This window comes from Mustelus asterias, chromosome 17, assembly GCF_964213995.1.
Source record: "Mustelus asterias chromosome 17, sMusAst1.hap1.1, whole genome shotgun sequence".
NCBI lineage: Eukaryota > Metazoa > Chordata > Chondrichthyes > Carcharhiniformes > Triakidae > Mustelus > Mustelus asterias.
Genome location: NC_135817.1, coordinates 17221450 through 17235708, shown reverse-complemented (window position 1 = coordinate 17235708; position 14259 = coordinate 17221450). Strand labels below are relative to the sequence as shown.

Sequence of the window (14259 nt, the reverse complement as noted above, 5' to 3'; positions counted from 1 at the left end):
TAAAGATTATTTAGTATATTTAATAAGTGGTGCAGTGGGTAACGTCCCTACCTCTGAGCCAGAAGCTCTGGGTTCGAGTCACACTTCAGGACTTGATGACCAAGGAAAATGCATTCAGACCGTGGCCATACAGGTGCAGTATCCTTCCAACACACACCAATGGAGCAGGAGTGGCAGAGATTCCTGGTCAGCCTTGTGATGGAAAGATATTGGAGTCTCTACCATCACACTCGGGGAGGGGCGGGTGACAGGAGAAGAAGAGGAAAAAGAGCCTGGTTGGCTCAGATGGCTGATGTTGTTCAGATTGGTGCCAACAGCACAAAGTTCAATCCCCATTTTGGCTGGAATGGATTCAGGACCTACCTCCTGGTCCGGCCCTATGGCAGAGGTTTTGGCACGATTTGCTAGGCCTGCCTTTGGGCAGAAAACTCAAGAAGAAGGAGAAAATGTAGTATGTTTAATATGCTGCTCCAAACTCACAAATAGCTCGTCTTCACCAAAACTATGCGCACTGAGGAAGCACTATATCTTACCTGTAACCTACGGTTTGCAACATGAGGGTGCTTAAATGACAAAAATTCAGCGCAGGAATCACCATCCCTACTGTCAATGAACTCCAGAACCTAATAAAGCAACAAGCAAGTAATGATACATGTTAGAATATAGGAGCACACATATAGAGCAAGTATACACAATTAAAGAAAGTAGTTAAAATGCTATCAGCACACACGTATACTCTTTAATTTCCCACAAAACACAATGACAACTTCATGTAGCCTCCACTCAGTGCATTTGATGGTATTTCTTTTTGCCAAAAGCTAGTGATGTAATTACCTGCTGTAGATACTGATTCACCGTGATGTGTGCCATTTCTGACTGTGCGGAGTTTAATGGTTAATGGTACAGTCAGCACCAAAGCAAAGTAGTATGAGATCATCTGAGGAGATATAGGAAACAAAAAAAAATAGATTGCTGTTATAATTCTAGAAGACACACTTCTTTCATTAATGCAGAATTATCTAACCTTTTAAGACTGAGATAAGGAGAAATTTCTTCACCCAGGTGAGTGGGGGAAGAAATTTCTACCACACAAAGCACTATTTTTAATTCATTTTACAGGACATGAGCAATGCTGGCTGGGCCAGCATTTATTGCCCATCCCTAACTGCTCTCCATTTCAGAGGGCATTTCAAGGGCCAAAACATTGTTTGTTTTCAAGAAGCAGTTAGATATAGCACTTGGGGCAAAAGGAATCAAAGGATATATGGGGGGCGGGGGGGGGAAAATCAGGCTATTAAGTTGGATGATCAGCCATGATCATAATGAATGGCGGAGCAGGCTTGAAGGGCCAAATGGCCTAGAACTGCTCCTACTTTCTATGTTTCTGTTTGTTAAATTAATAGAATATCAAGTAGTTTTTTTTATAAAATACATGGAATCCATTTATTTAAAGTTTTAAAGTTTATTAGTGTCACAAGTAGGCTTACATTAACACTGCAATGAAGTTACTGTGAAAATCCTCTAGTCGCCACACTCCAGTATCTGTTTGGGTTCACTGAGGGAGAACTTCGCGTGGCCAATGTACCTAACCAGTCTTTCGGACTGTGGGAGGAAACCGGAGCACCCGGAGGAAACCCACGCAGACACAGGGAGAACATGCAGACTCTGCAGACAGTGACCCATGCTGAGAATCGCACCTGGGTCCCTGGCGCTGTGAGGCAGCAGTGCTAACCACTGTGTCACCATACCGCCCTAGTTGTACTAGTTATAGTATAGAAGCCACTTAAATTACTGATCTTATCATGTAAGTGATGATTGGGGTCATAGTGTAACCATGGGAAGATGGTTCCAATATTGGGGGAAGGGACACTAGTAGATCTGAGTGCATGAGTACAGCCCTGATTGACCCAGTCTCAAAAAACAGAGGTTTTAGTATATTGCTAAATGGGAACGTAGCCCATGCCAAGAGACAGCTCCAACTCAAGCATGCTGTCAAAAGACATGTGAAAGCCCTCAGCATTAATCATGACAAATGGGAAACTCTAGTAATGATCAACCAGCTGCAGACAAGAATTATGACGATGTGATTTCAGAAGCTCCAAAGCAGACAAGGCAACAGTAGAGATCATCCCATGACACCGACAGAGATAACTTGGCACTTGTGGCAGATTTTGCCTTCCCAGAATCGATTTGTTCAACCATCGAAAGAAATGAAGCAGATGATCTGATCTCACCACAATTCTGCGGCTGTATTCCCATCAGCCAATGAATGCCAATTACCAGTGCGCCCTTAGTATGGTAGAAAAACAGCATTAACTTAATGGCTTTCTGTCCCCTCCTATCTATCGCCATGTGCCTTCCCGCTCCATGGATTATGCTGCTACAAGTTAGGATATCTCATATTCCTGTTTTTCAGCGGGTAGGTTTTCAACTACACTGTCAGGATTGTGCTACCGCAGAAGCGTTCACTCACTTTCAAAAAACAGATAGCATCGGAGGGAAAGCAGCAGGTTTTTGCTCTGATGGAGAACTTTGCATCATTGCTCCAGCTTTGGTCCTCTGGATGACTGAATATAATACACACTACTTTGGACTGTGCCTCAGTAGTAGAGCAAGATCTGATGCTCTCAAAATTCCAGCAAAGGCCAGTTTCAGGGCATCAGAGAAGGACCACACTCGACCATTTTCTACCCGCTGAGTTGGCCTATGTAGATCAGATGCAATTGCAATTGGGCAGCACGGTAGCACAGTGGTTAGCACTGCTGCTTCACAGCTCCAGGGACCGAGGTTCGATTACCAGCTTGGGTCACTGTGTGTGTGGAGTTTGCACATTCTCCTCGTGTCTGCATGGGTTTTCTCCGGATGCTCCGGTTTCTCCCACAGTGCAAAGATGTGCGGGATAGGTTGATTGGCCATGCTAAAAATTGCCCTTCGTGTCCCGAGATGCGTAGGTTAGAGGGATTAGTGGGTAAATATGAATGGATATGGGGATAGGGCCTGGGTGGGATTGTGGTCGGTGCAGACTCGATGGGCCGAATGGCCTCTTTCTGTACTGTAGGGATTCTATTTCTATTTCTAAGCCACAGGGTAATATAGTGGACTTTGGGGATGTTACACAGCGCACTGATCCTACTGTGCAAAACAGTCTGGAACCTACTCCCTCCAAACTCAACGCATGCACTGACCTACCTCTGAAAGTGTAACATATAGTCAACAGTTCCATTAGGCTGTATGATGCAAGTGCCAGGAAGGTGCAAGACCAATTAGATGATTATACTTCAGTATAGAATCATTAAATCCATTCACTTCATGACCTCTGCCTTGTGACACATGAATGCTGTAAATACCTGCACTGATTCCTTCCACATCCAATGGCAGGTGATGACCATGTCCTACATGCAAGAAATGAAAATCTTTTTGCTTTCTATTCTTCGGTTCCTTAATGTCTTTAAAACCTACCAACAGCTTTCTTTGCCAATCGTCATTCCTGAGCTTGTCATCTCTGATCTAAAACAGAGCTCCCATTAGCACTGCTGCAAGAAGTCGAAGTTCCTTGTTCCTATCAATAGCTCTAGCATTCTAATAAGCTTTAAACCAGCATCAGCTCCCGATCAATTTCTACAGCAATCCCAATTAAATTCTGCACTGTTGAAAATATAGATTCTGCTCCTGGTTCGTAGAGCAGGAACTGAGCACAAATAGTATCTGCATGTCGTTAATATATATATATATTGGCGCAAAAAGCAGAGTGTTCAATGAGTGTAGCTTCAGCTGGCAGAGAGGGTGCATGATACTGGATCCCAATCCAACAAGGATAATTCCAAAATACAATCAATGCCACAATTTTTAGCTGACTTTACTTCCTTTTACACACGCAGGACACTGCACTTTCTCGTCTGTGACCTGATGTATGCCAAATTTCTAGAGGCCCAGCCAACACTACACAAATAAGCCTGTGGACCTTATACAGCTACTGCGCAGCATCAAGCACATCCGCAACTAAACACCATCAATAAACGTTTGGAGATGATCTGATTTACCACAAACTGCAACACATCCCATTCCTAAGTTCACACTGATATGATCTGGTTCACAGAAAATCACTGCTTCTGTCTGTATTCATAGAATCTCTATAGTGCAGAAAGAGGCCATTCGGACCATCGAGTCTGCTCCGACAACAATCCCACCCAAGGCCCTATCCCCACAACCTCACACATTTACCCCACTAATCCTTCTAACCTACACATCCTGGGACACTAAGAAATTGATCGGGACACTAAGGGGACATAGCTAAATTGCATGACCAATCAACCTAACCCGCACATTTTTGGACGGTGGCAGGAAACTGGAGCATCCGGAGGAAACCCACGCAGAGATGGGGAGAACGTGCAAACTCCATACCGACAGTGACCTAAGCCGGGAATTGAATCCAGGTCCCTGGAGCTGTGAGGCAGCAGTGCTAACCACTATGCCACCCCTTGTTCTAATGAACAAAGAAAAGTGCAGCACAGGAACAGGCCCTTTGGCCCTCCAAGCCTGCACCGATTATGATGCCTGCCTGAACTAAAACCGTATGCACTTACTGAGTCCGTATCTTTCCATTCACATCATTTTCATGTATTCATCTAGTTACCCCTTAAACGCCGCTATTGTATCTGCTCCCACCACCTCTCCGGGCAGCACGTTCCAGACATTCACCACCCTGTGTAAAAAACGTGCCTCGCACATCTCCTCTAAACTTTTCCCCATGCACCTTAAACCTATGTCCCCTAGCACTTGACATTTCTAACCTAGGAAAGAGCATCTGACTATTCACTCTGTCCATGCCACTCATAATCTTGTAAACCTCTATCAGGTCACCCCTCAACTTCCATCGTTCCAGTGAGAACAAACCGAGTTTATCCAACCTCTTCTCATAGCTAATACCCTCCAGACCAGGCAACATCCTGGTAAACCTTTTCTGTACCCTTTCCAAGCATCCACATTCTTCTGGTAGAAATGCATTTTGGCTTACTTTATCCAAGAGAAAGGGTGACCATTTTAATGCAGAAACATGTGAAGTAGTATACTGTAGGGAAAAGAACAGAACCCCCAGAAATATGCCCTTAGATTCCCAAGCATAGAGAAAGAGGTAAAGGTAAGGATGTAGATAAAAAGGTGGAATGCAGGTAGAAAAGGCTACAAAAAGACTAATTTGATTCTGGTTGAATACAGAGGGGCAGTGCTTGCAAAAGTTAGGAAGTGACATTGAACATGTGCAAGACATAGTTTTGGCCACATTGGAGTTTCACAGAAACATTTAGATTTCCAATGAGGAAGAATATTCCAACTACAGCAAGGCCTAGCAAAGATTAACTTGAATAACACCAGCAATTAGAGGTTACAGTTACATGTAGGGCTTGCAAAAAATGGGAGAGGGGAGGGGGAGGCAGAGTGCTTCACTGGATACAGTTAATAGACGTTTTCAAAATTACAAAAATGGTTTTAAGAGGAAAGATTACTTGCACTTACAGTGAATCAGCAAACAAGAGGACACAGAATGAATATTATTTATAGATTAAATGGAGAAGTTAAAAGGAATGTTTACACACAGGAGGCCATTCATTCCCTCATTATTCACTTCAAACATTCCCTGTGGTAGTGAGTTCCACATTCCCAAAAGTTTCTTCTGAATTTCTTATTAGATTTCTTGGTGTCTAATTTATATAGACGGCCTCTAGTTATGCTCTTCTCTACAAGAGGAACCATTCTCTCTAGGGGCATTGAAGGGGTGTTCAGATAAGCACATGAATATGCAAGGAATAGAGGGATATGGGCCAAGGGCAGGCAGAAGGGATTAGTTTAATTTGCTGCCATGTTCGGCACCACATCGTGGGCCAAAGGGCCTGTTGCTGTGCCATACTGTTCAATGTTCTATATCTGCTCTGTCAAAATCTTTCAGAATTTGAAAGACCTTCATTAAGTCACCTCTCAGAATTCTTTTTTCCAAAAAGAGGCCCAGCCTGTCAATCTTTTCCCAATATACGCAATAGGGGAGACAGTGGCATTTTGGTATTGTCGTTGGGCCAGTAATCTAGAGACTCAGGGTAATACTCTGGGGACCTGGGTTTGAATCCCACCATAGCAGATGATGAATTTGGATTCAATTAAAAAATCTGAACTAAAAACCTAAAGATGACCATGAAACTGTTGTTGATTGTTGTAAAAGCCCATCTGATTCACTAATGTGCTTCAGGGATGGAAATCTGTTACCCTTACCCTGTCTGGCCTCGAGCAATGTGGTTGACTCTTAAATGCCCTCAGGTTGAGCAATAATCCCAATCACAGAAATGAATTCAAAGAAAAACATCTTGTAAATCTTCTCTGCACCCTCTCCAGTGCCTCTAAAGGTGCACCCCAACAATTAAATAAATTAATATGGCACAGGTACCAGTGACAATGGCTGGAATTCTCCGATATCAGACGCCCTGCCACCGCTGCCAGTGAGAATGGAGAATTTGGTGCTCAGCCAAATTTGCATTCACTGCAGCAGTGTTGAAGAATCTCAGCCTCGGACGAGGTCGCAGAACTCCAGCCTGTATATAACCCAGCTATGGGTTAATGGCGCACCACTGACATTGAATACATTGTAAGAAGTTTAACAACACCAGGTTAAAGTCCAACAGGTTTATTTGGTAGCAAAAGCCACACAAGCTTTCGGAGCTCCAAGCCCCTTCTTCAGGTGAGTGGGAATTCTGTTCACAAACAGGGCATATAAAGACACAGACTCAATTTACATGAATAATGGTTGGAATGCGAATACTTACAGCCAATCAAGTCTTTAAGATACAAATAACGTGAGTGGAGAGAGCATTAAGACAGGCTAAAAAGATGTGTATTGTCTCCAGACAAGACAGCCAGTGAAACTCTGCAGGGCCAGGCAAGCTGTGGGGGTTACAAATAGTGTGACATGAACCCAATATCCCGGTTGAGGCCGTCCTCGTGTGTGCGGAACTTGGCTATCAGTTTCTGCTCAGCGACTCTGCGCCGTCGTGTGTCGTGAAGGCCGCCTTGGAGAACACTTACCCGAATATCAGAGGCCGAATGCCCGTGACCTCACCCTCTAACTTCACTTCATCCAAAGGGCATTCGGCCTCTGATATTCGGGTAAGCGTTCTCCAAGGCGGCCTTCACGACACATGACGGCGCAGAGTCGCTGAGCAGAAACTGATAGCTAAGTTCCGCACACACGAGGACGGCCTCAACCGGGATATTGGGTTCATGTCACACTATTTGTAACCCTCACAGCTTGCCTGGACCTGCAGAGTTTCACTGGCTGTCTTGTCTGGAGACAATACACATCTTTTTAGCCTGTCTTGATGCTCTCTCCATTCACGTTGTTTGTATCTTAAAGACTTGATTGGCTGTAAGTATTCGCATTCCAACCATTATTCATGTAAATTGAGTCTGTGTCTTTATATGCCCTGTTTGTGAACAGAATTCCCACTCACCTGAAGAAAGGGCTTGGGGCTCCGAAAGCTTGTGTGGCTTTTGCTACCAAATAAACCTGTTGGACTTTAACCTGGCGTTGTTAAACTTCTTACTGTGTTTACCCCAGTCCAACGCCAGCATCTCCACATCATTGAATACATTGACAGAGAAGTAGGCACACCATGAAACCAATGGGTTAATAGCTCAACAGATATTAGTCAGTTAATGCTCACTTTTGAGTTATACTGTCACTGCTTCCTGCCTTTCACCTTTTTAACTGTCAGCTTACTTTTCAAAGTTCTATGAATGATTATACAGCAAAGGTAAAAAATAGATCAAAGACTCTCTTGCTAAAGATGGTTTTTGACTTTAAGAAGGCACCTGTACATTTCACGTACAAGTAAAAGGGAATCAAAAACAACAGTAACCTTTGGATGAAGTGAAGTTAGAGGGTGAGGTATTCTTAGGTTAGACCACATTGACAACATTCGGTTCCTATAATAAAGAATTTGTCCTATATGTATGCATTATAAATTTCTATGTAAAATTATCTCCCACCCTTGAAACTCACTGCACTTGGAACATTGTGTATCTTAATTCCTTGTGTCGACAATAATACAACAGAAACAATAAACACTGAAACACACATACAGGAGAGAAGTTACAAGGATACAGACAGCTACCCAATTGGTCCTTGTTAGTGTCAATAGTTCTCTTGTCCCCACAACCCCCAACATGGGCGGCATGGTGACACAGTGGTTAGCACTGCTGCCTCACAGTGCCAGGGACCCGAGTTCGATTCTGGCTTGCGTCATTGTGTGGAGTCTGCATGTTCTTCCCGTGTCTGTGTGGGTTTCCTCCGGGTGCTCCAGTTTCCTCCCACAATCCGAAAAATCATAGAATCATAGAAACCCTACAGTGCAGAAGGAGGCCATTCAGCATAATCCCACCCAGGCCCTACTCCCATATCCCTACATATTTACCTGCTAATCCCTCTAACCTACGCATCTCAGCAAGGGGCAATTTTTAGCATGGCCAATCAACCTAACCCAGACATTTTTGGATTGTGGGAGGAAACCGGAGCACCCGGAGGAAACGCACGCAGACTCGAGGAGAATGTGCAAACTCCTCACAGACAGTGACCCAAGCCGGGAATCGAACCCAAGTCCCTGGAGCTGTGAAGCAGCAGTGCTAACCACTGGGCTACCATGCCGCCCTGCTGGTTAGGACATATTTAAAACCAATTATAAAAGTACAACTGTTTAAAAAGTATCTCCATGATTAGCACTACAAAAAACATGTTTTGACATGTTGTAATTTTTTTTTAAAAGGTGGAAACTAATTTTCTGGGTCTCATCTTTCAAATTATTAATATTAATCATAGGTGCTGAAGTGTGGCGACTAGGGGATTTTCACAGTAACTTCATTGGGAATGGCATTAAACATAAAATTAGAGATGCATGTGATAAGGGAATATCAGTGATCATGGGGTGATTCTATTCTGCACAAAGATTGGGCAAATCAAATTAGCCACAATGCTGTAGAGGAGAATTCCTGGAGTGCTGAGCCAATTCCTTGACCAACATGTGGAGGAACCAGCTAGAGAGCACGCCATCTTAGACAGGATACTGTGTAATGAGAAGGGAATCATTGCCAATCCAGCTGTGCGAGACCCCTTGGGGATGAGCGACCATAACATGATAGAATTTTTTATCAAGATGGAGAGTGAAGTAGTTGATTCAGAGACTAGGGTGCCGCATCCTAATAAAGAAAACTATGAAGGTATGAGGAATGAGTTGGCCTTGATAGATTGGGGAGAGTTACTTAAAGGGATGACAGTGGATAAACAATTCAAGAAACAGATGGGAGAACTGCAACAACTGTTTATTCCTGTCTGGCACAAAAACAAAATGAGTAAGATGGCCAATCCATGGCTTACAAAATAAATTAGAGATAGTATCCAATCCAAGGGAGAAGCATACAGATTGGCCAAGAAAAATAATAGGTCTGAGGATTGGGAGCAGTTTAGAATTCAGCAAAGAAGTACCATGGGATTGATTAAGAAGGGAAAAATACAGTAAGAAAGTAAGTTTGCAGGGAACAAAAAGACTGACACTAGGAATTTCTATCGGTACATGAAGAGAGAGGTTGGTGAAGACACATGTAGGTCCCCTACAGACAGAAACGGGGGAATGTATAATAGGGGACAAAGAAATGGCTGGGCAACTGAATATATACTTTGGTTCGGTTTTCACAAAAGACGACACAAATCAGATACCAGAAATGTTGGAACCAAAAGAGAAAATGCTGAAAAATCTCAGCAGGTCTGGCAGCATCTGTGAGAAAAGAGCTGATGTTTCGAGTCCAGATGACCCTTTGTCAAAGGGTCACTAACAAGGACCAATTGGCTTTGACAATGGGTCACTTGGACTCGAAACGTCAGCTCTTTTCTCTCCTTACAGATGCTACCAGACCAGCTGAGATTTTCCAGCATTTTCTATTTTGGTTTCAGATTCCAGCATCCACAATAATTTGCTTTTAATCAGAAATGTTGGGGAATGCAAGATTTAGTGAGAGGGAAGAATTAAGGGAGATCAATATTAGTAGAGATATGGTGCTGGGAAAATAGATGGGACTGAAGGCGGATAAACCCCCAGGGCCTGAAAATTTATATCTCAGAGTACTTAAGGAAGTGGCTCTAGAAATAGTGGATGCATTGGTGGTCATCTTCCAGGATTCTATAGACTCTGGAACAGTCCCTGCAGATTGGAGGGTAGCGAATGTCACTCCAATATTCAAAAAGAGAGGTAGAGAGAAAACAAGGAATTATAGACCAATCAGCCTAACATCGGTGGTGGGGAAAATTGTCAAATCCATTATCAAGGACTTTATAGCAGAGCATTTAGAAAGCAGTGGCAGGATCAGACAGTCAGCATGGATTTATGAAGGGGAAATCATGCTTGACAAATCTGTTGAACTCTTTGAAGATGTAACCAGTAGAGTTGACAAGGGGAGTCAGTCGATGTAGTATATTTGGATTTTCAGAAAGCATTTGACAAAGTCCCGCATAAGAGATTATCATGCAAGATTAAAGCGCATTGGATTGTGGGAAGTGTATTGAGATGGATAGAAAACTGGTTGGCAGAGAGGAAACAGAGCAGGAATTAATGGGTGCTTTTGAAATTGGCAGGCAGTAACTAGTGGGGTGCCACAGGGATCTGTGCTGGGACCCCCAGCTATTCACAATATATAATTATTTGGATGAGGGAACAAAATGTAACATCTCAAAGTTTGCAGATGATACCAAGTTGAGTGGGAGGGTGAACTGTGACGAGGAGACAGAGATCCTTCAGCATTATCTGGACAGGTTGGGTGAGTGGGCAAATCAATGGAAGATACAGTATAATTTGGATAAATGTTAGGTTATTCACTTTGGAAGCAAAAACAAGGCGGCAGATTACTACCTGAATGACTGTAAATTGAGAGAGGGGAGTGTGCAGCGGGACCTGGATGTCCTTGTGCACCAGGTGCAGCAGGAGGTAAAGAAAGAAAATGATATATTGGCCTCCATTGCGAGAGGTTTCGAGTACAGGAACAGGGATATGTTGTTGCAATTATACAGTGCCTTGATGAGGCCACACCTGGAATATTGCATACAGTTTTAGTCTCCTTTTCTGAGGAAGAATGTTCTTGCTCTCGAGGGAGTGCAGCGAAGGGTCACCAGGCTGACTCCAGGGATGGGGAACCTGATGTATGAGGAGAGATTGACTAAGTTAGGATTGCTTTTGCTGGAGTTCAGGTGAATGAGGGGGGATCTCATAGAGGTTTATAAAATTCGAACAGGACTAGACAGATTGGATGCAAGAAGGATGTTCCCAATGGTGGGGGTGTCAGAACCAGGGGTCACAGTCTGAGGATACAGGGTAGACCATTGGGGACAGAGATTGCGAGACTTTTCTTCACCCAAAGAGTGGTGAGCCTGTGGAATTCATTACCACAGAAAGTAGTTGATGCCAAAACATTGAATGTATTCAAGAGGCAGCTGGATATGGCACTTGGAGCAAACAGGATCAAAGGTTATGGGGAGAAAGCAGGGTTAGGCTATTGAGTTGGTCGATCAGCCATGATCGTGATGAATGGCAGAGCAGGCTTGAAGGGCTGAATGGCCTCCACCTGCTTACGTCTTCTATGTTTCTATTCCAGTGTTATTGTAAGGCTATTTGATGCACATCCCATTCCATTGCCCCCAAACCTTTCCCTTCATCTATGATTTCAACATCATTCTTAGGGCAACCATAAATTGAGGGACTAACAGCAAAACCATTACACTGCCTTGGGCAGGGTAGCACCTGAGGCCCAGGGCCCCTCAATACAGCAGCGGCTGCTGCTGCTTTCAATCTGGATCAGTGGTGGGGTGAGGGGGACAGGTGCCAGTGTGGAACTGGGCGCAGGACCTCAGCTATCTCCTGGTCTGGCCTGTGGTTCCAATTATAGAATCATAGAAGGCACACAGCATAGAATGAGGCCATTCAGCGCGATGTCACCATCAATTATTCAATTATTTTCAAACTACGATTGATCTGCCTTCACCAGATCCTAATCACATTGTAAGATTTTTTTCTCAGCCGCTATTGCTTTTTTGCCAATTAACTTCAATCTGTTCCCTCTCATTCTTGATCCACTAATGGGAACAGCTTCTCCCCATCTATACTCTATCCAGCCCCTTCATGGTTTTGAATACAACGATCAAATTTCCTCTCAATGTTCTTTTCTGCAAAGAAAAGTTTTAACTTCCTCAATCTATCTTCATAACTGAAGTTCAGCATCTCTGGAGCAATTTTCGTGAAACTTTTCTACACTCTCTTCAATGCAGTTCCGTCCTTCCTAAATTGTGGCACATAGAACTGGATGCAGTATTCCAAGCTGAGACTAACTAGTGTCTTATACAAGTTCAATATAACCTCCACGCTTTTGTACTCTATTCCCCTATTAATAAAACCTAAGATACTGTAACTTTTTTAACAGGTCTCAACTTGCCTGGTGAATGCAGCACCAACACGCAAGAAGTTTGACACCATCCAGGACAAAGCAGCCCATGTGATTGGCATCCCATCCACAAACATTCACATCCTCCACCACTAACACACAGGAGCAGTAGTGCGTACCATCTATAAAATGCACTTCAATGAATCTCAAGCTTCCAAAGACAACACCTTCCAAACCCACGACCACTACCATCTGGAAGGACAAGGGCAGCAGACACCTGAAAGTTCTCCTCCAAGGCACTCACTTAGAAATATATCATCGTTCCTTCTGTGTCTCTAGGTCAAAATCTTGGAACTCCCTCCCTTATACCACTGTGGGTGTACCTACACCACATGGACAGCAGTGGTTCAAGGAGTCAGCTCCCCGCCACCTTCTCAAGGACAAATAGGGATAAGCACTAAATGCTGGCGAAGCCATGATGTCCACAACCCAAGAATGAATGAAGTGGGGCAGCACGGTGGCATAGTGGTAGGGCTTTTGCCTCACAGCATCAAATACCCAGGTTTGATTCCAGCCTTGGGTGACTGTCCGTATGGAGTTTGCACATTTTCCCCGTGTCTGCATGGGTTTCCTCCCACAGTCCAAAGTTGTACAGGTTAGGTGGATTGGCCATGCTAAATTGCCCTTTAGTATTCTGGTAAATGTGCAGGGTTATAGGGATAGAGCAGAGGGGAGGGCCTGGGTGGGATGATTCTTTTGGAGAGTTGATGCAGAATCAATGGGCCGGATGGCCTCTTTCTTTACTGTAGGGGTTCCATGGAATTAAAAACTGTCTTGCCACCTTCACTGATGTCTGCACGAATACACCAGGTAGGATTAGTGACTGTGATTAAAAGTATTCCTGGAGGTTTCATCATGAAGTGCACCCACACTCCAGCCATTTGGCTGACACATCCATCCCTGTGAGGCACTTTCTTTCTACACCCGAAACGTTGGAAGAACTTAACAAGCTCTGACATCTGTGGAGAGAGGCTGAAATTTTCCGGCCATTCCCGCCAGCAGGATCTTTTGGTCCCGTCGAAGGTGACCCTTCCCTGTGGCACGTTCCTTGGTGGCAAGGGTGTGGGGCATATAGAACCCTGTAGACATTGGCGGGCCTGCAAAATCCCACCGCCTGCCAATGGTGGGCTGCCTCCAACGTTAGGAGATACACCAAAAGGGGGGAACAGCAAATCCCACCCAGAGTTAATGTCTGAAGACCAGTATTACTTTTCTTTAGAACTTCAATCCTTTTATATCTGGTAAAGAGAAATATTCAAAATACATGTTAAACTCTCAATCTGCTACTGAGCATCGGTGGTGGAGAGACTGGATACTTGTGCATGCGGTGCCAATCAAGTGGGCTGCTTTGTACTGGATGATGTTGAGGTTGTCGAGTGTTGTTGGAGCTGCACCGATCCAAACAAGCGGAGAATATTCCATCACACTCCGGACTTGTGGATGGTGGATAGGCTTTGGGGAGTCAGAAGGTGGGTTATTCACCGCAGGATTCCCACCCTCTCACCATATCCTACATTTTAAACTTTCTCTATCCTCTTACCGAAAGGAATCAGCTCATCTTCCTCAGGCTGCTTCACGCCCTGGGCCTCCAACGGAAGTGGCCGTCTCCAGGGTGAAAGGTGACTGCTTCCATTTCCGTTCCTGCCGGGCCCTGTCGGCCCGATCCGTGCCTGCCGGCTCCAATATTGAGCGCAGGTCTCGGGCCGCCCGCCCGCTGCCCAGAGCCCGGCCCCCCCCTCGGCC

At 44.4% G+C, this 14259-nt stretch overlaps 1 protein-coding gene across 3 annotated transcripts in view; it reads right to left on the bottom strand.

Moving 5' to 3' along the window:
- The window catches only part of pcid2 (PCI domain containing 2), a 78859-nt gene extending 64600 nt beyond the window's left edge, over nucleotides 1-14259 (bottom strand). For all 3 annotated transcript variants that reach the window (XM_078232343.1, XM_078232344.1, XM_078232345.1), the window contains exons 1-3: nucleotides 14057-14259; nucleotides 835-937; nucleotides 534-623 (exon numbers count right to left, since the gene is read on the bottom strand). In XM_078232343.1, coding sequence (XP_078088469.1) covers nucleotides 534-623; nucleotides 835-870 — 126 coding nt within the window. In that variant the 5' untranslated portion in view covers nucleotides 871-937; nucleotides 14057-14259. The remainder of the gene's footprint in view (nucleotides 1-533; nucleotides 624-834; nucleotides 938-14056) is intronic.